Source organism: Neoarius graeffei, chromosome 16 (assembly GCF_027579695.1).
Source record: "Neoarius graeffei isolate fNeoGra1 chromosome 16, fNeoGra1.pri, whole genome shotgun sequence".
In the NCBI taxonomy this organism is placed as follows: domain Eukaryota; kingdom Metazoa; phylum Chordata; class Actinopteri; order Siluriformes; family Ariidae; genus Neoarius; species Neoarius graeffei.
Window position 1 is genome coordinate 41,774,858 of NC_083584.1, and position 24,224 is coordinate 41,799,081.

General features: G+C 41.6%; 1 protein-coding gene across 1 annotated transcript in view; it reads left to right on the forward strand.

The window, feature by feature from the left end:
- Window positions 1-974: 974 nt before the first annotated feature.
- The window catches only part of grinaa (glutamate receptor, ionotropic, N-methyl D-aspartate-associated protein 1a (glutamate binding)), a 32,206-nt gene continuing 8,956 nt past the window's right edge, over window positions 975-24,224 (forward strand). Inside the window, exons 1-2 of the mRNA XM_060942972.1 lie at window positions 975-1,060; window positions 20,632-20,993. Of these exons, the coding sequence (XP_060798955.1) occupies window positions 20,657-20,993 (337 nt within the window). The 5' untranslated portion in view covers window positions 975-1,060; window positions 20,632-20,656. The remainder of the gene's footprint in view (window positions 1,061-20,631; window positions 20,994-24,224) is intronic.

Here is a 24,224-nt window from a genome sequence, read left to right on the forward strand (position 1 = left end):
TATTTTTGAAAGAAAAGCACTGTTCTTTTCAATGAAGATCACTTTAAACTAATCAGAAATCCACTCTATACATTGCTAATGTGGTAAATGACTATTCCAGCTGCAAATGTCTGTTTTTTGGTGCAATATCTCCATAGGTGTATAGAGGCCCATTTCCAGCAACTCTCACTCCAGTGTTCTAATGGTACAATGTGTTTGCTCATTGCCTCAGAAGGCTAATGGATGATTAGAAAACCCTTGTACAATCATGTTAGCACAGCTGAAAACAGTTGAGCTCTTTAGAGAAGCTATAAAACTGACCTTCCTTTGAGCAGATTGAGTTTCTGGAGCATCACATTTGTGGGGTCGATTAAATGCTCAAAATGGCCAGAAAAATGTCTCGACTATATTTTCTATTCATTTTACAACTTATGGTGGTAAATAAAAGTGTGACTTTTCATGGAAAACACAAAATTGTCTGGGTGACCCCAAACTTTTGAACGGTAGCGTAATCCCCAACTGCTCCCTGGGTGCCGTTGATTCATAGCTGCCCACTGCTCTGGGTATGTGTACGTAAGATGGGTTAAATGCAGAGAAGGAATTACGTGTGACAAATAAAGGTTTCTTCTACTCTAACTTGCCCATAGATGTGGGTGAGTGTGCAGAAAGGAACCGACCACCCTACTGCTGCAATTCTGGCCAAGTCAACCAAACATGGTTTGGTTCAAACCTAGATCGGGTTCAGTAATGACGATAATGAAGTTATGATTATAAGAAACCTTCTCATTATTATGGTGTTGGAAACGAGCTTCCTTAGATGAGGAAACATTTGATACCCTGATTTGGACACAAGTAATAAAGAGCTCTGAAGACTCGCTTTAATGTCACATGACCTTCTGGATGACGTCAGATGCTCAGCGTCATCACAGTTGTGGGAGGGGGAAGAGGAAGAGGAGGCGGGGGGAGAGCTATGACATCAGGTACAGAATTCAGTATCCAAACCTGACAGCACACAGACTTCTACTGCAACCGGGACATTTTTATATGTGTAAAATCATTTCTGGGCGTCATACTTGATAAGGTGAGTCTTTATGGTTTTTTTAATAGATATCTTAACAGCTTCCTCACCGGAATAAGATATGGTTTGCTGTTAGTGTAGTGTAGTCCCAGAGCGGGTGTGCGAGGTGCCGGAGCGGGCTGCTGAGGACCCAGAGGGCGGTCTGACACGGGCTTTGTCGACTGCGTGCTGAACGCCGTGTGACGGTGCGCGCGGCCATCTCGAGCGCTCAGGTGATGCGGGATTATTGTGATGATGATGATGCGCGCGCAGTGAGGCGGAATCCCAAATGGCGCCATGTTGGATATGTAGTGCACTAAAAAGGGGCGTAGAAGGCTTGTGTGAGTGCAGGTGTACAGGCAGGAGGGGGTTATTTGGAGCGTCGTTCTAAATCCGAACTACAGCAGGCCAAGCTGGAGAAGAGTATTTTCTTCTCTGAGTTCTGAACAGACAGACAGACATTAATCTATAGCTTATCAGTTATCAGAATCAGAACCAGAATTACACTCGTGTTTCTTGGCCAAGTATGTTGACAAACACACAAGGAATTTGGTTCCCATAGTTGATGTCTCTCTAATGATACAGAAGGAAAAAAAATGTATGAAAATTTATTTATATATATATGAGATATATAAAATACATTTAATTATATATATATATATATATATATATATATATATATATATAAAACAATAATTATATATATATTATATAAAAAAATAATTAAATATATTTTGTGTGTGTGTGTGTGTATGCATAATAGTTCTTGCAGATTGTATTATTATTATTATTATTATTATTATAATATGGGCGTGGGGTGGCATGGTGGTGTAGTGGTTAGCGCTGTCGCCTCACAGCAAGAAGGTCCGGGTTCGAGCCCCGTGGCCGGCGAGGGCCTTTCTGTATGGAGTTTGCATGTTCTCCCCGTGTCCGCGTGGGTTTCCTCCGGGTGCTCCGGTTTCCCCCACAGTCCAAAGACATGCAGGTTAGGTTAACTGGTGACTCTAAATTGACCGTAGGTGTGAATGTGACTGTGAATGGTTGTCTGTGTCTATGTGTCAGCCCTGTGATGACCTTGCGACTTGTCCAGGGTGTACCCCGCCTTTCGCCCGTAGTCAGCTGGGATAGGCTCCAGCTTGCCTGTGACCCTGTAGAACAGGATAAAGCGATGAACTCATCTCATCTCATCTCATCTCATCTCAGAGGAACATTTAGGCAACTAAAGACCGAAATGCAGTGGTCAGACTTTAGCTCAGCTGAAACCTCCTGTATCCATTTCCCTAAAGGTATAAATGCACAGCTAGTTATCCGTTTACTTTAGGCTACTGTTGACATCCAGACTAATTAATTAATTGATTGATTGATCTCCTGGTCTTTAGTCAGTTTTATTTATCAGCTAATCCTCCAGTATGATATATCTAATCATATATGGATTTGGCTGAGGTTAGTCCTGCTAAATAAGTATTAAAATAGTTGATAAATGATCATTATGTGACCACATTATATCGTACACCTTGCTTATCATCATTTGGGCCAGCTCATCGAATCGTCCCGTATGTCCTGGAACATTCTGCTGCATCATACTCGAGTTCATTTGCTCTGCCAGGAACTAAAACAAGATCTGCGTTTGTCTGACTGCTTCATTTCCTTAATGTGACCTGAAAGCATGGAGATAGTGCTTGGAGTATCAGTGTGGTCCTTCAAGACTGTATTTTTGGGAGTGAAAGTGAACGATCTTTGTGTGGGTGTGTCTGTGGGTGTGCGGTTGTGTGAATCCGTGCATAAAGCATAGATGAAGATTTTGATGTGAAGCAATTATTTCTCCTTTTCAGTCTTCTTGTGTGAAGCAGCATGGTATTACTGGATTATTTAAAGAATTACGCCAGTGTTTCTCAACCTAATTTATATCTGCCACATCTGTAGCGTATGTGTGAATAACGCAGACAAAGCTTGTGACGCATTTTCCTTATCCTGTACTGAAAACTAATCAAAAATGTGAAGCTTGTAGAACGTTTGTGAATTATTCAAAGTGATTTCTGAATAGCATCTCTTAGTCTGTGTAATTTATCCCTTCAAAGATGGGACTACTTCTTCACAGAGAAGGATTAGTGCTTATGCATTAGCAAATTAATCACCAGAACTGAAGGGGGGGACTGGAAGTGCTCCAGTTTTCACCTGATTGTGCCCAATTGGCACAAAATCCTAGGGATTGATCTAACGACGTCAAATTCTTGTTCATGGTAATCGAACATATGCAACAGATGCAGTGGATAGAGAGTAAGTTGAAAAACTCTCATGTATGAGAAATGTGAATAAGACTCATACATAATCCAAAGTCATAATAAAAAAAGCAGCACAGAGCAGTTCAGTGGTCAGACTCCAGTCTAGCCTGTGGTGACCTGGAAGCAGGTGTGCTCACCGTTGTAAACTAGTGCAGCTGTAGAGCCTGTGTTTGCAGAGGATGTGACCGTATCCTGCCTCATTTTGCTGATTAGCTGACTAATATTGGGATGAGTAATGTCACCCACGTGTTTTTAGAAGTATAGTTTTTAAAAGCTATGGAACATGGAGTGGTTTCTTGTTAAACCTACACATTATCTTTATCGCACATTTGTGAGAGTTTCAATTTGAATATCCAGATTAAAGTTTCATCCTTTCGTTTTTGGTAAGTGCATTCTTCTGGTCAGCATTATTGTGGCTGTCGTATCCAAGGAACACTGGGATAAAGGTGTGAATGTACACTTTATGGGATGAAAGTACAACCCCGATTCCAAAAAAGTTGGGACAAAGTACAAACTGTAAATAAAAACGGAACGCAATGATGTGGAAGTTTCAAAATTCCATATTTTATTCAGAATAGAACATAGATGACATATCAAATGTTTAAACTAAGAAAATGTATCATTTAAAGAGAAAAATTAGGTGATTTTAAATTTCATGACAACAACACATCTCAAAAAAGTTGGGGCAAGGCCATGTTTACCACTGTGAGACATCCCCTTTTCTCTTTACAACAGTCTGTAAACGTCTGGGGACTGAGGAGACAAGTTGCTCAAGTTTAGGGATAGGAATGTTAACCCGTTCTTGTCTAATGTAGGATTCGAGTTGCTCAACTGTCTTAGGTCTTTTTTGTCGTATCTTCCGTTTTATGATGCGCCAAATGTTTTCTATGGGTGAAAGATCTGGACTGCAGCCTGGCCAGTTCAGTACCCGGACCCTTCTTCTACGCAGCCATGATGCTGTAATTGATGCAGTATGTGGTTTGGCATTGTCATGTTGGAAAATGCAAGTTCTTCCCTGAAAGAGACGTCGTCTGGATGGGAGCATATGTTGCTCTAGAACCTGGATATACCTTTCAGCATTGATGGTGTCTTTCTAGATGTGTAAGCTGCCCATGCCACACGCACTAATGCAACCCCATACCATCAGAGATGCAGGCTTCTGAACTGAGCGCTGATAACAACTTGGGTCGTCCTTCTCCTCTTTAGTCCGAATGACACGGCGTCCCTGATTTCCATAAAGAACTTCAAATTTTGATTCGTCTGACCACAGAACAGTTTTCCACTTTGCCACAGTCCATTTTAAATGAGCCTTGGCCCAGAGAAGACGTCTGCACTTCTGGATCACGTTTAGATACGGCTTCTTCTTTGAACTATAGAGTTTTAGCTGGCAACGGCGGATGGCACGGTGAATTGTGTTCACAGATAATGTTCTCTGGAAATATTCCTGAGCCCATTTTGTGATTTCCAATGCAGAAGCATGCCTGTATGTGATGCAGTGCCGTCTAAGGGCCCGAAGATCACGGGCACCCGGTATGGTTTCCCGGCCTTGACCCTTACGCACAGAGATTCTTCCAGATTCTCTGAATCTTTTGATGATATTATGCACTGTAGATGATGATATGTTCAAACTCTTTGCAATTTTACACTGTCGAACTCCTTTCTGATATTGCTCCACTATTTGTCGGCGCAGAATTAGGGGGATTGGTGATCCTCTTCCCATCTTTACTTCTGAGAGCCTCTGTCATTCCAAGATGCTCTTTTTATACCCGTCATGTTAATGACCTATTGCCAATTGACCTAATGAGTTGCAATTTGGTCCTCCAGCTGTTCCTTTTTTGTACCTTTAACTTTTCCAGCCTCTTATTGCCCCTGTCCCAACTTTTTTGAGATGTGTTGCTGTCATGAAATTTCAAATGAGCCAATATTTGGCATGAAATTTCAAAATGTCCCCAGGGTTTCCCATACATAGACCATTGTGTGGCACAGCGCCACACAATGGATTCCTATCACCACACAATCAGACTCGCGATTTTGGAAAAAAAAAATTCTGTTGTGTATCGTTCCGTTCATTCATAGTGCTCTTTCTTCTCGTTCACGTGCGCGTGCACACACCCACACACACAGAAAGTGAGAGAGACGGAGAGGCGTGTACACAGGCCTGTCGTTGCGCATATACCCGGACTGCAAGTAGGCCTGTTAGGCTAATTAAAAATAACGCGGCCTTTCCGATTCGCCTTCCGACCCCTTATTTTAAAAGGTAGCCTACGTTGTGCTCATGATGAGCTTTATCATAGCCTTCTTGGCTTACAGGAAACGGACATCCCTGAGTCAGGCTATAAACCAATTTTGATGCATACAGTAGCAGCTTGACGCGAGGAACCGGCCTTATTGCATTATCCCGTTTATCCCGCTTCAGCATTTATGCAAGTGATTTAATAATGGCTTGACATTCACAATAAATAAGGATTTCCCACTAGCCTAAATAAAATGTTATACTCGCGGGGATGCCTAGTTGATGCTTTCTGAAGCATAAAATCTAAATATTTTAAGAAACATCTTTATTAGCTTTATTGGCAAAGTAGATAAACCATCACTGATACGCACACACACTGGCAGCTGATTCGCCCACTCCTCCTCTCCACGCATACTGCTCGCATAGGGCACTTGAGTTTTTTTTTTTTTTTCAGGAAGCCACACAGAATTAAATGTTCTGATAGGGCATGCAGGCTTTGCACCAATTAGGGTAATGGTTTTTCATTATTGTTAGTTGCCTTGGTGTTACCTTAAGTGGTTTCTTACATCTAATTATGATATTTTATTATTATTTTGTTGTTACATTATACTATTTATTTCATTTTAGTATTGGTTGAAGTAAGTGTTGAGTTCAATATTTTAAAATAAAAACCTCCAGCTTGTTTTTTGCAATTTATTCCTTGAATGTCAACTAAAGAATGATTGCCACCAAAAAGGCAAAAAACTAAGGTAAAAACTAAACTTTAACTTCAATTTTGGTGAGTAATTTTCATAAATTTAAAAGACAGGTTTTCCACCAACATCAAGCCCAGCAAACTAATGATGTGCCCTGTAATGTAAAGTTGGGTCGAGGAATGAAACCAGGCAGGGTTCTGGTAAAAATTGTATTAGTTGTCTTGTCTTAAAGAACTTAAAAGAATTTAGATTGAACTGAATAATCTCAAATGCTTCTTGTAGCTTTAAAATAGTCCCAGCAGGTGACTCTGAAGAAAAATACTGTGTGTTTGAACACCGCCCGCTGTAAACACTTTGCATACACCCCAATGACCGACTCCACCAACCGCCACGACACCACCGCGCACGATTCCCTCATCGGCACAGTGGAGCACCACAAATTGCTACCTGGTCTGTGGGAAACGCTGGTCTCACTAACGACATTTGATATGTTGTCTATGTTCTATTGTGAATACAATGTCAGTTTTTGAGATTTGTAAATTATTGCATTCCGTTTTTATTTACAATTTGTACTTTGTCCCAACTTTTTTGGAATCGGGGTTGTACATCACAATGCACCATTGACACACATTCACATACTACAGCGCTCTCCACAATTATTGGCACCCCTCATTAAGATATGTTCTTAGGCTTCTAATAAATTCATTCTTTTAGGCAGCTGGGCCATAGAAGGTTCACGCTGCACGCTGCATGCTGCACACTACACGCTACACGCGTGTAAAGAAAAGTGGACAAACGTAGCATGACTTGCTCTGGGCCATAGAACGGCGTTCACGTTGCACGCTGCACACTTCACGCGTGAAATGAACATGCACACTTTTTTCTAGGCGTGAAGATGGAAATTCCAGTCAATGCATGCGGTCACCGCCGCGCCAGCCAATCAGAATGGGTCTAGGGAGATAACTCTATGCTTTCTGGGGAAAACTTCAGAAAAAATATAATTGAATGGTATAATTGAAAAATAGTTCTTCATCGGGATTGTCAAGCAGATTATAGAATGTTCGGTGAAATTCACCACGGGTTTCTCTCAGAAGGAAGTGTTCTCGGCTCCAAATTCTGTTCCTTTTTCTCTTCCTCTGTCTCAGTAAAAGCAGAATGAGGCAATCGTCGTCATCCGAAGAGTCCATATTGTTGGTTATTGTTGTATTACTCGGTCAAAGTAGAACAGACGCAACACGTGAACATCCAAGCATGAAGTTTAATGGCCCAGGGTCCGGTTCTTCACGTGAACGTGTAGCGTGCAGCATGCAGCGTGCAGCGTGAACCTTCTATGGCCCAGCAGCCTTAAATAATATAGGACAACAATGCAAAAAAATATAATTCAAGTGCATTTATTCAGTGGGAAAAAAATCCCACATTAAGAAATAATTCTTTTACATGAAATCATGTGTGCCACAATTATTGGCACCCCTGATGTTAATACTTTGTACAACCCCTTTTGCCAACAAGACAGCACTTAATCTTCTCCTATAACATTTCACAAGATGGGAGAATACAGAAAGAGGGATCTTTGACCATTCCTCTTTGCACAATCTCTCTAAATCATCCAGAGTCCTGGGTCCTCTCCTATGCACTCTCCTCTTCAGCTCACCCCGCAGGTTTTCAATTGGGTTGAGGTCTGGGGACTGAGATGGCCATGGGAGGAGCTTGATTTTGTGTCTGGTGAACCATTTTTGTGTAGATTTGGCCACATGTTTAGGGTCATTATCTTGCTGAAAGACCCAGTGACATCCCATCTTCAGCTTTCGGGCAGAGGCCACCAGATTTTGATTTAAAATGTCCTGGTGTTTCAAAGAGTTCATGATGCCATGCACCCTAACAAGGTTCCCGGAGCCTTTGGAAGAGAAACGGGCCCACAGCATCACCGATCCTTCCCCATACTTCACAGTGGGCATGAGGTGCTTTTCCGCATACTCATCTTTTGTGTTACACCAGACCCACTTAGAGTGTTTGTTGCCAGAAAGCTCTATCTTGGTCTCATCTGACCAAAGCACATGGTCCCAGTTGAAGTCCCAGTACCGCTTAGCGAACTCCAGACGTTTACGTTTATGCTTGTAAGTGAGAAAAGGCTTTTTCCGTGCATGCCTCCCAAACAGCTTGTTGGCATGTAGATAGCGCCTGATGGTTGTTATGGAGACTTTGTGACCCCAAGATGCTACTCTTTGATGCAATTCTCTAACAGTGAGCTTTGGAGAACTTTTTACTTCTCTTACCATCCTCCTCACTGTGCGTGGTGGCAAGATAAACTTGCATCCTCGTCCAGGCTTGTTTGCCACTGTTCCAGTTGTTTTAAACTTCTTGATGATTCCTCTGACTGTAGATATGGGCAGGTGTATGCTAGTGGGTATTTTCTTTTAGCCATTGCCTGACTTATGAAGGTTGACACACATCTGCCTTACTTGAATGGTGTGTTCTCTTGTCTTTCCCATGTTGAAGAGTGGATAAGAGAAATAGGCCTCTGTGTCACATCATATTTATACCCCAGGGAAACAGGATGTGATGAATTACTAATGAAAGGTTCCTAGATACTCTGATCAACTTTATAAACTACAGTAGAAATGACAATGCTTCAATTACATTTATTTTCTAGGAATTATGGGTGCCAATAATTGTGGAACAGGTGATTTTATGAAAAATAATTATTTCTTAGTCAGGGATTTTTTTTTTTAATTCACTTGAGTTAAAGGTTACATTTTTCTACAATTTTCAGTGTGAGATTATGCTTCTGCAATAAAAATAGAATTCATTTTAAGGCTTTTAACACATCTTAACCAGGGGTGCCAATGATTGTGGAGGGCTCTGGATATTTACACCTAGGTTCAGTTTAGCCTGGGCAATTCCCCTACTGGCATATTTCTAGGCGGTAGGAGGAAACTGGAAAACCTGGAACCAGTGAACCACACCCACAGTGCCACCCCCATCCAGATTAAACTGCCTTTCTGAAATTAACTGAATATCCTAGAATCTTTCAGAAACACTGCCGAAGTTATATTTATTATATCTCAGCAATCTCTTTAAGGATGCTTGCTTAAATAGCATTATACAAATGACAGCTCAACAAAAATCAATAAATGTCATAAAAACCTGCTTATATTAATCATTTTTCACATTTGGCAAATGAACTGGCCCATAAGTGGAGATGACTGTTATGTGAGGAGTAAAACAAGACACAAGGGATTATAGGAAATGAATAAATGATGGGGTTCTGTGATACCTCTTACTTGATTAGTTTCCTATAATGGCACAACTCAGTGTTTTAGTCTACAGTGCTGACAATTTTATTTATTAATGGCACAGAATACGTTTTATCCATTTATAATTCAGTGTATTGTTGTGAAACATCCACGAAACAAGTTAGTACCAGTTAACCTATGTTATAGCAGTCTCTTCCCCCCCTCAAAGTTCATCCATCCATCCATCCATTATCTGTAGCCGCTTATCCTGTTCTACAGGGTCGTGGGCAAGCTGGAGCCTATCCCAGCTGACTATGGGCGAGAGGCAGGGTACACCCTGGACAAGTCGCCAGGTCATCACAGGGCTGACACATAGACACAGACAACCATTCACACTCACATTCACACCTACGGTCAATTTAGAGCCACCAATTAACCTAACCTGCATGTCTTTGGACTGTGGGGGAAACCGGAGCACCCGGAGGAAACCCACAGGGAGAGCATGCAAACTCCGCACAGAAAGGCCCCCGTCGGCCACTGGGCTCAAACCCAAGACCTTCTTGCTGTGAGGCGACAGTGCTAACCATTACACCACCGTGCCGTCCCCCCTCAAAGTTAATAAGACTAAAAAATGCAGCTTGTCATGTTACTAAGACATGGAATAAAAGTTATTTTGTTTCTGAATCTGATTTGATTCAGAAACACATCAGTGTTTGGTTGAACTTTGTCCCAAGCCAGCAGGCCAAGTTTGTTCTCAGATGCAGGCCACGCACTGTACAGGTTGGACAAGGTAGGGCTCAGGCCTTTTCTGGCTTCGTTTCTAGTTATTATGAACCACTCGTTTCCACATGGGAACACTGTATCACACAGCCAGGAATGCAGAACTATGGTGCAGAACTAACGGCTGTCATTACTGCCTTCTGGTATCTAATGTAGACGCAACCAACATGCACACACCCTTCTTTTTAATTCTCTTCATGGAGCTTCATCAGCTGTAGCCTTATCCACCACATGACTCCTAAGAGGATTTCTCGTCTCTTATTCAGTCCTTGACACCTAGATAGATGTAACTTATCATCTGTTCAGCTTTTTGGAGTGATGCCATGTGTTTATGGATTTTGGGTATTGTGTTCTGTCTTTGTTTTACAGTCATTTCTTTGTTGAACACTATGTGACCAAAGGTTTGTAGACACCTGACCATAATACTCATTTGTACTTGTTGAGCATTGCATTCTATATTTATTCCTCCCTTTGCTGTTATAATAACCTTCACTGTTCTGGGAAGGCTTTCCACTAGATGTTGGAGTGTGGCTCTGAGGATTTGTGTTCATCCAGCCACAAGAGCATTAGTGAGATCAGGCTCCGATGTTTGGTCAGGAGGCCTGGGGTGCAGTCTGCGTTTCAGTTCATCATCACAGAGGTGTTCAGTGGAGTTGAGGTCTTGCACACCAGTCTCTTCATGGTCTGTGCTTTGTGCACAGGGGCATTGTTATGCTGGAACACCTTCAGGCCTCTTAGTTCCAGTAAAGTGAAAACTTAATGCTACAGAATACAAAGACATCCTATACAATTGTTCTTCCAGATTTTTGCAACAGTTTGGGGAAGACCCACACATGGGTGTGCTGGTCAGATGTCTACAAATCTTAGCCATATAGTGTAGTTTCCAGTTAGATACTACAACAAAATTGTCTCAAAAACAATATTTAATAATCTGACATGTATAGATATATTAGGGTTTGATATATAAGCTGATATTACAGTTAGATGATAATTTACACTCCTGTTTCCAAACAAAGTTGGGACACTGTGTGTGATGATTTGCAAATCATGGAAGCCCTATATTGGATTGAGAATGGTACAAAGACAAATTCTGAAAGTGAGAAATTTTATTGTTTTTTGAAAAACGTGCTCATTTTAAATTTAATGCCAGTAACACATTTCAAAAAAAGTTGGGACGGGGCATGTTTACCAGTGTTGCATCACCTCTACTTTTAACAATACTCTGTAAATGTTTGGAAACTGAGGAGACCACTTGCTGTAGTTTTGAAAGTGAAACGTTGTCCCATTCTTGCTTGATTTCAGATGCTTAACAGATCAGAGTCTCCGATGTCGTATTTTGCGTTTCACAACGCATCAAATGTTAAAAATGGGAGACAGGTCTGTACTGCAGGCAGGCCAGTTTAGCACCCAGACTTTCTTATTATTGAGCCATGCAGTTGTAATGCGTGCAGAACGGGGTTTGTGTTGCTGAAATAAACAAGGCCTTCCCTGAAAGTATGTCATCTGGATGGCAGCATGTTGCTCTAAAACCAGTATATATCATTCAGCATTAATGGTACCTTCCCAGATGTGCAAGCTACCCATGCCATGTGCACTAATGTACCCTCATACCATCACAGATGCTGGCTTTTTAAATGTGTGCTAATAAACCAGATGGTTCCTTTCCTCTTTAGCCCCAGGCAAGTGGTGTCCATGATTTACAAAAAGAATTTCAAATTTTGAGAAGGTGGCGGTGTTTCTGGATGTTGTTTGTATCTGGTTTTAACTTGCATTTGTGGATGCAGTAATGAAGTGTTCTCACAGACGATGGTTTCCTGAAGTGTTCCTGGGCGCAGACAGTGCTTTCCACTACAGACACGTGTCTGCTTTGAATGCAGCGTCACCTGAGGGCCTGAAAATCACAGGCATCCAGTGTCACAGGGATCCCAGACGTCCGCTATTTAGCAGAATTCTTCTATTTTTCTAGCCAAAGTGGTGGTGTGTTTTTTTTTTTTTGTTTTTTTTTTTTAATAAATCTCTTGTATATCCGTTAAAAATATGTTTAAGTAAAATGACCAGCAGAATACGTTCTGATTTGGTTTGCTTGTTTAGTGATGTTTTTGTCAGCTTCGTTTGTTCTCGTTGACATTCGGGAACACTCGGAAGTTAAATTGATGTAAATACCGCGAGACTGTACGCGATAGAATGAGAAAACAATATGGCTGCACCCATTTGGTAGAAAATGTGTTTTAACTCCGTTCATGCTTTTGTTTCTAATGCGTTGAACTTAATTCAGTATGTCGTGGAAAAAAGATATCGTCCATAAAAGAGATAGCGGAACAGTGCCCGGGTTAGAAGAAGTATATTCTTCAAAACTACATTTTCATCTAATTTTTATAAATAACAATTTTTTTTGCCACTTATGTCATTGATTACAAAATATGGCATCAAATAGATACACATTATTGTTAAATTCTGTTGCTTTTCTGTGTTAAATCTATGTAAAAAATGTGTTCTATAGCATCTTTAAATGTTAAAATCTCAACAGCTTCAGGGGGCTTGCAGCCCCCTTGACCCCTGCTGATAGTTTCTTACATTCCTCTATTTCTTTCAATTACTGCTGGGATCCCTGGTGTCAGTTTTCAGCCTTGTCTCTTGCATACGGAGATTTCTCCAGATTCTCTGAATCTTTTAATGATATTATGTACCATAGATTATGTGATCCAGAATTCTTTGCAATTTTACATTGAGGGAAATTATTCTTAAATTGTTGCACTCTTTTCCCACGCGGTCTTTCACAAAGTGGTGAACCCCTCCCTGTCTTTATTTTGGAGAGACTCTGGCTCTCTGGGATGCTCTTTTTATACCCGGTCATACTGTTACTGACTTGTTGCCAATTAACCAAACTAGTTAAAAAAAAAAAAAAAGCATTATACACCTTTTCCAGTCTTGTTGCCCGTCCCAACTTTTTTGAAATGTGTTGCTGACATCAAATTCAAAGTGTGTGTGTGTGTGTGAGAGAGAGAGTGAGTTACACATGATTCCATCTGTGTTCTCTGCATTGCAGAAGGCCTCAGTGTTTATCACCAGCTACTGTGCAAATGTCATGGGAGACTCCAGTGTATGTGTGTGTCAGCATAAACAATCAGTCAGTTAGTGACCCTTCTAAGATGACTCGACTGTGATGTGGCAAAATATTGATTCTTTACTAACATATTGGTGAATCTTTTGATCAATAGACAGTTAATAAATGACTACATAAAGCAAAGCACCAATCTGTTTGCAGTCACACAAATGAGATCGTTTTTTCCTCAGAACTGAGATCAGTATTCTATAATTAATCTTTCACATCTCATCTTAGATGAAGGATTACAGATAGGGCCCTATCACCATAGATCTGTGTGTGACAGGGTGAAAGAGGGGTAACGGTGTAGAAAGCTTGCGCTATCAGCATTCTGAAAAAGCTGACGGTTCATGATGGTGACTGCAGATAAGCTTTTTTTTTTTTTTAATCGACAATGAAAACTCATTTTTGTTTTTTTATTTAGTATGTTTGCAGCCGTAAGAAAATGACACTAGTAGTACTTAAGATTTCTGAGAAAACAATATTCACACACATCTAACTGATTATTTTTTCCCCTTTGTAAAGGATTCAGATCAGTCAGCTTAGCATTATACATAAATCATAGATCATATTCCTAACAAGAAAGAAAAGAAAAAGAAAGAAAGCACAACTTTATTCATCACACACTTGTGAAATTTCCTCTCTGCATTTAACCCATCTGAAGCAGTGAACACACACACGTGAGCAATGAGTGCACACACACACATACCCAGAGCAGTGGGCAGCCATGCTAACAGCGCCCGGGGAGCAGTTGGGAGTTAGGTGCCTCGCTCAAGGCCGTCCCATATTAACCTAACCTGCATGTCTTTGAACTGTGGGGGAAACCGGAGCACCCGGAGGAAACCCACACGGACACGGGGAGAACATGCAAACTCCGCACAGAAAGGCCCTCGTCGGCCGCTGGGCTCAAACCCAGGACCTTCTTGCTTTGAGGCGACCGTGCTAACCACTTACACCACTGTGCCGCCCAATGTAAGGTCTAAAACTGGAATTGATTTATTTGATGTCTGACACTGATGAAAACTAATCAACCAGTTCTACTTTCGACTGTCTGATGACTCTCGACACTAAATGGGCGCATCCCAGGGAACACAATGAACACGCAAAACGAAATGACTTACTTTTTCATGTTTAAAATTCGGTCTGACATCAGACTATTTGGAAGTGAGAATCACAGTGGAATTTCAGTGTGTCAGGCGAATTTGAATGGAGAGATTAGAAAGCAGGAGTCTGAATACAGCCAGTCACTGCACATAGTTCTGGATGAAAGTGAAATAATCCACATGGGATTTGGCATTCAGTGGAATTGGGGCAGTGTCCCGTCATACTGCTTTTCTCCGTTTACAGAATGTGATGTAGAAATAGACTATGACTGAGAAAGCATGATAAATTGATTTTCTCCAAGCATAGCAGTGCTTTGTCATGTGACTAAGGGAAAAACAGTTTAGATTCTTTCTACACCTAATATTAAATGATCCATGTAGTTCCCACAGTTTGTACCAAGGGCCCCAGTAAAGTGTCACACTACATTCAGTCTCTGAGATCAGTGTCCATGGCTTCTCTCTCTCCCTCTCTCTCTTTCTAGGAAAGCTATACTTGTACTAAAGTGTCCTTTGGCCTTCTTTCCCATCAGAGGCAATTCGTTGGTGGTCGCTGAGGCAGGACACACTTAGAGAAGCAAGTTATTTATAATCACACTATCTCTTATCACTGAAATGGGGATGGGTTCCCTTTTGAGTCTGGTTCCTCTCAAGATTTCTTCCTCGTGTCGTCTCAGAGTTTTTCCTTGCTGCCGTCACCTCAGGCTTGCACATTGTGGATAAATACATTTATTATGGATCCATTTATTAGTTCATATGTTTAAAATCTTTGCTTTCTGGACAGCTGCTTTGTGACAATGTCTATTGTTAAAAGTGCTATACTAATAAATTGACTTGACACAGAAATGTGTAGCCTACAGGATCTTTGATTTTTATCATCAGTCTAATATTGCACTTGAAGAAATCAATATGTCACAGACTATAGAGGAACCATTCAGTCATTTTTGCCTTTAGTTGCTGTACTCCAGCTATGTTTAGACGGGTCACAGCATGGTGCTATGGAATAGAAAGGAACCAGTGCCCTTGCAGTTTCATAGGATATTTTTCTACTGAGATTTGCTTCACTTTCACGGCATTTACAGCAGTGCCCTAAAATCATGTGCTGACCAGCTAGCAGAGGTGTTCACAAATGCATTCAACATGTCACTTGGTCTGTCCATGATCCCCACTTGCTTTAAGAAAGCCACCATTGTACTGGCCCCTAAGAAATCCACCATTTCTTGTTTGAAGAACTACCGCCCCATGGAACTGATCGTGGATGGGCCCATCCGTCATCTGCTCCTGCCTGCCTGCCTCATTAGACTCCCTGCAGTTTACATACCACACCAACAGGTCCGTCGGTGACGCCATCACCCTGGCACTGCACATGTCCCTTAGCGACCTGGAGTGGAAGAACACACTGTGTGAGAATATTGTTGGTCAACCACAGGTCAGCATTCAATACCAAAATGCCCAGCAAGCTTGTCACCCAAGCTATATGACCTGGGGCTGGACAGACATCTGTGCAACTGGATCCTGAACATTCTGACAGGTAGGCCACAAGTGATCTGAATTGGCAGCCTCACACTCAGCACAGGAGCTCCTCAAGGCTGCATGCTCGGGTCCCTTTCTGTACTCCCTATTTACTAGGGGTGTAACGGTACACGTATTCGTGCCTGGACCATTTCAGCACAGAACTTTCGGTATGGTGCAGGTGTGTACCAAATGCAATCTTTAGCAGTAAGTAATAGTAGGTTTTGTTTTTTGTTTTTTTGTTTGGTTTTTTTTGCGTGTGGAACGTACTTCTAATCCGAGTTCCCACATGAATATATTGAGTGACAGATCGTATGTTTAAGTCTCTGCCTCGCACTTCGAGCGCACTACACGCACAGCCAAGCTAACGAATGTCATGGGTAATGTGAACGAGAAGTCAGAGCTTGAAGACCCGCCCTTATCATTATGGTCTCCTGTTTGGGAACATTTCGGTTTCCCAGTGAAATACAACGATGGACAAAGGCAAGTGGATAAGATGAAAACAGTGCGCCGACATTGTTCAGTAGTAATTGGGTATGCTTCTGACAACACGTCGAACTTGATCACTCATATATTGTAATTGCCAGAAGATCTGCCCTTTCAGAGGACAATGTGACCAAGTTCATTTTTCTGAAAAAAATTAAAAAAACATGAACGTTGAATGAAACTGAACAGGGTTACAAGCTGGAACTGTTAATGCTGCACTTCAGTCAATATGGAAAAGTTCATTTCATTTTAATTTATTTGAGAATCTTTTATGTTTAGAGAAGTGGTTTGCAGCAGTATTCTATCTTTTATTCCATTTTTATTTTTATGCATTTTATTATTAAGTACATTTCAAATGTTATTTAAAAATTATAAACTCTTGGTGTTTACAAAAGTTCATAATAAACAGCTTGCAATTTTATGTTGTGCATTTTTAACTGTTACTGTCCTGAAAAAGAACCAAGCCGTGACTTCAAAACTGAGGTACGTGCCGAACCATGATTTTTGTGCACCCCTACTGTTTACACATGACTGTAGCACACCACACCCCGAGTGGCATCCTTAAATTTGCAGAAAACACCATTATAGGCTTTATCTTGGATGCTAATAAAACAGCCTACAGAGAGGAGTTCAGGGCCCCGGCCACTTGGTGCTCAGACAACAACCTGTCTCTGAACATCAGTAACGCAAAGGAGATGATTGCGGATTATGGGAATAGACAGGTGGGTGAGCAATGAGCATGCCCAAATCCACATCAATGGAACAGAAATGGAAGGAATTGACAGCTTTAAGGCCCTGTCCACACGGCAACGGATTCAGGTGAATCTGATAAAATTGTTTATCGTTTCGGCCTGGCGTCCACACGGCACCGGCGTTTTGGGTGCCCCAAAACGAAATCTTTTGAGAACGGGTTCCAGAGTGAAAAAATCTGGCAACGGAGCCGTTGCGAAGTTGTCTGGATGAGTAGAACGGATTTGTTTACGATGACGTCACAACCACATGTGCTTCACGCCAGGTAGAGTTGTCACGCCAGACAACTCGATGCGAGTTGTCAACAAATCCTATAACTTGGTTCATGAAACGCGCTTACAAAATATTTTCACTGTGAATATTTATTGTGTAATGGTGCAAAGTGAGAGAGGGAGTGAGAGAATAGCCCTTAGGGCAGAGTCAAGCCCGCCAGCAAAAATAGGAAAAAAAAGGAGCGATCTCACCTCTTCAGATGTTGGTTTAAGTCTGACAATACATTCCCCAAAAAGGGCGTAGAAGAACAAAGTAATCCATCAACGTGTAGCATTCAGTTTATTCCGGACCATTAAAGAATTCTGGAGGATATCAGAATGTTGGCGTACCGGCTTCAATCTACCCCCATTCATTCCTCTTTCCGCATCTCCATTCAAAAAACGAGCACGTGATTTAAAGGGATTGTATCCATAGGATAGGGAGTGAGAAAGTGTGTGCGTGTGACAGTGACCGGGATAGTCACTGTGCGCATGCGCAGTTATGCGCATGCGTCTACTTCTATTGTTCTGGTGTCTCCGATGGGACCGTCTTACAGCGCACGTAGAGATGTGGCATGTGTATTGCATCGTTTTCAGCAAGCGTTGCATTGCCATATGAACCTGATATTTTACTGATCCGTTGCCCATGTGGACGCGATATTTAAAAAAAAAAAAAAAAAATCTCGTTGCCGTTGTCGTGTGGATGTAGCCCAAGTTGCTTGGTGTCCATGTTTCCAACGACTTCAAATGGTCCATTCACATTCATACAGTAGCGAAAACAGCTCGGCAGCGTCTGTATTTCTTGTGGAAACTAAGACAGTTTGGAATGGCCCCTGGACATTCTCACATCACTGCACCATCCAGAGCATTCTTAGTCACAGCCTGGTACAGTAGCTGTTCCTCAAGGACCTACAGAGAGTGATGAAATCAGTTGAGCTCACCCTCGGCAGGAAACAGCCCTCTCTACAGCATGTTTACTTGTAACAGTGCCTGAGGATGCCAAATAGGTTATCAGGGACAGCAGTCATCCAAGCCACTTGCTCTGTCAGCTGCTTCCATCTGTGAGATTCTACCAAGCATCTGGGGGTACACAAGTAACTAAAAAAGTTACTTTCCCCAAGCCATCAGACCCTGAAACAGCCAGTGATGACATTTTTCATGGTTTTTTTGCACAGCACTTTGTACATTTTACTACGTACACTACCCACCCATATTTATATGGTTGTATATTTTCATATCCCTTGTGTATTTCTGAATTTTCTACATCCTGAAAGTATATTCTTTTTTTTTTTTTTGTCCTGGATTTATTTAATATTGCATTTACTGTATATTTGTGTATTTTTGTTTAGTATGTTAATATATGTCCAGTATTTGTTAATGGAGCTACCATAAGAAGTTCAGTCTTCCATGTCCAGCTTTTGTCCAATTTTTCAACTGACAAAATACTTTTGATTTTGGTTTACTGGAATAAGAGGATCCAGTCCTGGTTTAGAAGCCTCAGTTTGCTCATCAGTTCTTTGCAAACCAGAATCTTGCACCAGGCTTGTAGTACTCGAGTCCAGGACTTGGACTCGAGTCCGACTCGTGCCCTAATTCTAAGGACTCATGACTTGGACTTGAGCACTGATCTCTTGGTCTTGGACTCGTGCATTAACTGAATTCGGACTCGGATTTTTTTTTTGTAACATGCCATAATAATTTGGTATAAGATATTTAGATCTACATTAATTTTTATACTAATTTCGTGCAAGAGAATGCACATTCACCTGTTCATATGTCATGTTCAGGAACAAACTAACGTTAATGGCACTAAAATGCCTGGAGAGAATGCCCCCAGGATTGTCTGCTTTGCTTATACAGACTTCTCGTGCAGTGGAAAAAAATGCACTGCTATGTGTTCCATATGTAGAACTATCGAGGAGACGACAGGGACAACCTCAAAGTTCAAACGTCATTTGGCAAGACTACACCCAGAAAAGTGAGCGACATGCTATGTTCATTGCTCTGTTGATAGCAGGGCTTGCTTGCTGAGTGATGAACAAGCTTTTTAACCCTCTCTCATGTCCTGTCGATAGCGGGGCTTGCTGAGCGATGAACAAGCTTTTTAATCTGTAGCTTATTAACTAAAATGGGGCAATCAAGCAGTGACGTTCGTCCAACACAGTAGCAGAGATGGCTTCACATAAAGGCCACAACATCCTTTATGTGAACAAGAGAGGAGGTGGAATTTTGCTTCTAGATAAATGAAGGTTGGTGTACAGATGTCACAGTGCTTAGTAAATACTGCAGCCTGAATTGCAATTTAGGAACAGTAACTCAAGTCATTTTATTCACGGTGGGAGTTTTCTTCCTTCATCCTGGTTGGTGTTTACATCCAACCCCAGGCCAGCGTGGATGATGCCCTGCAAACCCTGGCTGGCCAGCTGGGAACAAAAACGCACAGATGCACTTTTCCTAATTCTTGGAGACTTTAACAGGGTAAAATATTAAACCTGGAACTATCAAAATATATACAGTATATTGATTATCCTACCAGAGATAATGGCATTCTGGATTCCCCGTGCAGCTTTGGGGCTCTCTGATCACTGCTTAGTCCATCTCATCCCAACCTAGGAATTCTGGAATGCTGTGGTTTAGAGTATTTTTTTTCCCTAGTATTGCTACTTTTTAAAAATATAGAAAAAGTTTTATATACTGCAGCTTTAAGTACAACTAAAGTCAGATTTTGCCTGTAAGCTGCCTGTAAATCCCTATTGAAATACTGTTTTAAGGAGATTGTACATGTCCCCTAAAAATAACTTACCCTCAAGTATCTTTTCTGCCAAAGCAATCCTCCTTCCTGATGTTTATTAATAGTAGTAGTAGTTGTTGTTGTTGCAGATCATAGGTCATTTACTTGTTTGCCTTTACTATGGATTCTCTGGAAACACAGCTAAATGACCAAAGTGGACAATAGACCTTTGGGATTTATGCCATAGTTGAATGCTGAGCTCTTAATTTGATTATTGACAGCCAGTTGGTCTTTAGTCAGCAGAAATTATAGAATTGGGTCATTGCTGATTCTTTCCTCCAGTGGGCTCATCAGTTAGAGCTTAAACAACTATGACTTAGCAATACTCCTTTAACTTATTAAAACGGTCTTTCTCTGTGTTTTTGTTCTTTTCATGCAGCAAGTTTAGAGTGAGGGAAGCAGATATGTCACAGGAGAAGACTGGCTACCCTGTAATGGGGGAGGACAAACCCCTTCACCATAATGTCTACGGGCCACTCCAGCCTGATGCATTTGGGATGCCTCCACCGAACTACAGCCAGGGTCCAGGAGGACACTCTTATCCAGCACCAGGATCATATGGCCAGCCAGGTTTTCCCCAAGGGGCACCAGGGTTTGTTCCTGGACCGTACCCTCAGATGCCCTTCCCACAAATGCCATACCCTCAAGGCCCATATCCACAGGGTCCTTATCCTCAAGGGCCATATGCTCAGGGCCCCTACCAAGGGCCAGGGCAGCCTGCTTTTGATGGAGATGCCAATGGTGAGTATGTTGTACTAGAAAGGTCTACAAGAAATGTTCAGCTACAGTTCATGTTTTTAGTTTTCCATTCATTCTGTTCTTTATAGACTAAAGGTAACTCTGCAAAGGAACTGCAAAAATATACTGTAGAAGTAGTTTGTATTTTCTATAGTATTGCTGACGTCATTAATGTTTTACATGGTTGTACAGTGTGATGGTTTTGCTCTCATTTCAGATTAAAAAAATATTCTGTGCAAAGATGCATATCGGTTCACTGGCAGGAGTGTGATTGTTTGCATGGGTGTGAATATTTTTGATTGTTTGCAAACAGCAAACGTTACCTACGCACTAGTAGGAATGCTACTGTTCCACTACGAAGCGCAAGAGCCTTAAAGTGCATATTCTGGACCAATTTCTTTCTTTTTTTATATGAAAGTATGTCCCTTTACACACTCATCCAGAAGGGTAATTTTGCACAAGGCCATCTGTCTACAACAGAAAAAAATAAAATAACAAAACGCGTCTGGAAAAATCCCAAGGGAGTCTGGAGCCAGAATCGTGACGTTACCTGTGGAAGCGCCAGCAGGCTGCGAGAGCTTTGTACAGTTTCAGTGCACAGCCTGTGTAGACCAAGCGCTCCCATTTCTCTCTCATTGTCTGGTCTTTTGGAAAATGATGAGTACTAATCCCATCAAGATTGGTGTTGCTACACCCTCCTACGATACATCTGTTAACCATTTTAATAATTGCGTGATAACATTGAAGAAATTTGCAGAAAACCACCAGGTCATTTTCTCATAAACAAACCAGTGCTGACATAGGATTCAGAGGGAGGCGTCCCACACGCGACGTCACGAAAATCAATGTTTGCCGGGAAATCCAAATGCCAAGTTTTTTCAGAGGTGGACCAATTCGCCTCAAATGGCTTGATTTCAACTGAATTTTTCTGGTATTGTGCAAGGTAAAAAAAATTGCAGAGAATGCAGAATGTTACAGATATTTGACCAAAGTTTAATATAAAATAGGAGAATTACATTGATCTTGCCCCTGAATTTGAATGAATGAATGAACCCTTTATTATCACTGTACCAGTGAAATTGACCATCAACCTGTCCTTACAGAGGGGGAACAGGACAGGAAGACAGGGATAAAAGAAAAGGAAACAGTAGTAACATGAGGAGAGAGGAGGAGAAAAAAGCAACCCCCACATTATGCTCCTGTAAGGAGTACAGTGTGGGAACATTAAAAAACCTCAGCACATAAGCACAAAAATAACACAAGTACACTTTACAACATGAAAACTCGGGACTTGGGGGGGCGGTCAGGGGTGGGGGGGTAAAAAAGGGGTGGAGTGGGGGAAGGGGTTTTGGGGAGGAGGTAGCGGTAAAAAAAGGGGTGGGGTGGGGGAAGGGGTTTTGGGGAGGAGGTAGAGGTAACCCAGCGCAGCAAGCAGCCGTCTGCTCCTGCAGCCATAATGGCGCTGGTCACGCACCTGCCTGTCACACTGGGGGTGAAGCAGTGACCGGGGGAGGAAATACGAGAGAGAGTCTAACAGCAGTGTTCTCCAGGGGAATTGTTGTCCCAGCAACGGCCTTGGCCACGGCCAGTGCTGGCGAAGAGAGCCGAAATAGTTAAGATTGGAATTTGTTTGGTCTTGACGAGCAGACGCATTCCTTTGCACGCCTACTCCGTATTGCCGTATGTCCACTTTGTCCATTTTGGTCTCCAAAACGATCCAATTTCCATTGCAAAGCCGAAAGCTTCTCCATGATGTTATCCACATTGCGGTTCAAGTTCTGAATAGCCACAGTCTGAGTGCCGGCAGCTCTGCCCACCGCTTCAATCATGTCGGGTAGCTTTATGGGGCTTTGAACAGCTGTCACCATTTTCTGATTTCTTCGATAAACCAGGGCAATGCCTAATCCAATCAGCAAAAGTCCTGTTATCATGGTTCCGAATAGGTAGATGTCTTCAATGTCCTCCACAGAAAGAACCACCAGGCACACGACCCGCCACCGCTCCCACGCATCCATCGTGTAGCCGGCTGCGAACGTTCCAGCAGGACAGGCTGGTTCCCCCGAACCCAGGCTTCTCGTCGAGAAGATTGTGTCAATTGCGTGAAGAAACCAGTTTATTCAATTTACCTGTGATATGCACTTTAATGCTGGAGCTAAGCTAATTGTGATAGATGAAGTGATAGATGAAGTTAACTAGAATAAGAAACGATGTAAAATGTATTTTCAGTTCAGAATGTTAGTGATAATCCAACATCTTGGCACATGATCCACCGTGGAGAAAGAGAGGTGGTAGAACCCCCTTGGTTTTAATAAATAAATGGAGAGTGAGTGAGTGTGTGTATATGTGTTCTTTAAATAATGTCAGGTGAAACAGTGGCAGGAAAGACACTTTATGTAACTGGTAGTTCCATTTTTAAACAGGATAACGTTTATAAGCATAGTCCGTCAGAAAGACGTACTGCATGTTGAGGTGCCTGTCTCACCATGACTCAGCTGAACCACACAGACACCTTCATCACTGCTGTAAACCAGCAAATGAGTCTGAAGAACAAGCATGTTTTTCCAGAGATAAAAAATGAATATAACATACTCTGTTGCTAAAGAGAAGCTTCCCTTCACAAAATTAGACTTGCTTATTTTGCTGTGTAAGAAGAATGGCGTAAACATCAATCTGACCTAGGGCAATTATGCTCATTTTGCTGAAATTATTTCTCCAAGTAGCCAGCTACAAAAAAAATTAGAACTTGACACTAAAATGAATGGCTTGTCCTACCTGTCACTGATGATCGATGGAGGCAGAATGTGAAATCTTGTATCTAACCATTTTAGTTTTTTTATTTCAGTAACTTGGTATAGGTTTCTCATGTTCCCCTTTCTTCTGATTAATGGTTCTCAAGTCTTATATATAAACTTAATTAGTAGTTTCTAAATTTTCAGATATGTATATATGAAACAAAATTTTTGTGCTGGCAGTTTAGTCAGGTCCATAAATATTTGGACACTGACAAAGTTATTTTAGCGGTCTACCATAGTATATTGGGACTGAAATTAAATAATGAATTTGAGTTCAAAGTATAGACTTTCAGCTTTAATATAAGGATATTTACATCCAAATCAGGAATACATTGTAGGAATTACTTCACTTTTTTTATGTGGTTCCCCCCCCCCTTTTTTTTTTCCAAAGGACCAAAAGTTTCATCATAAATTAAACTGCAATTTTTATGCTTGGTTGCAA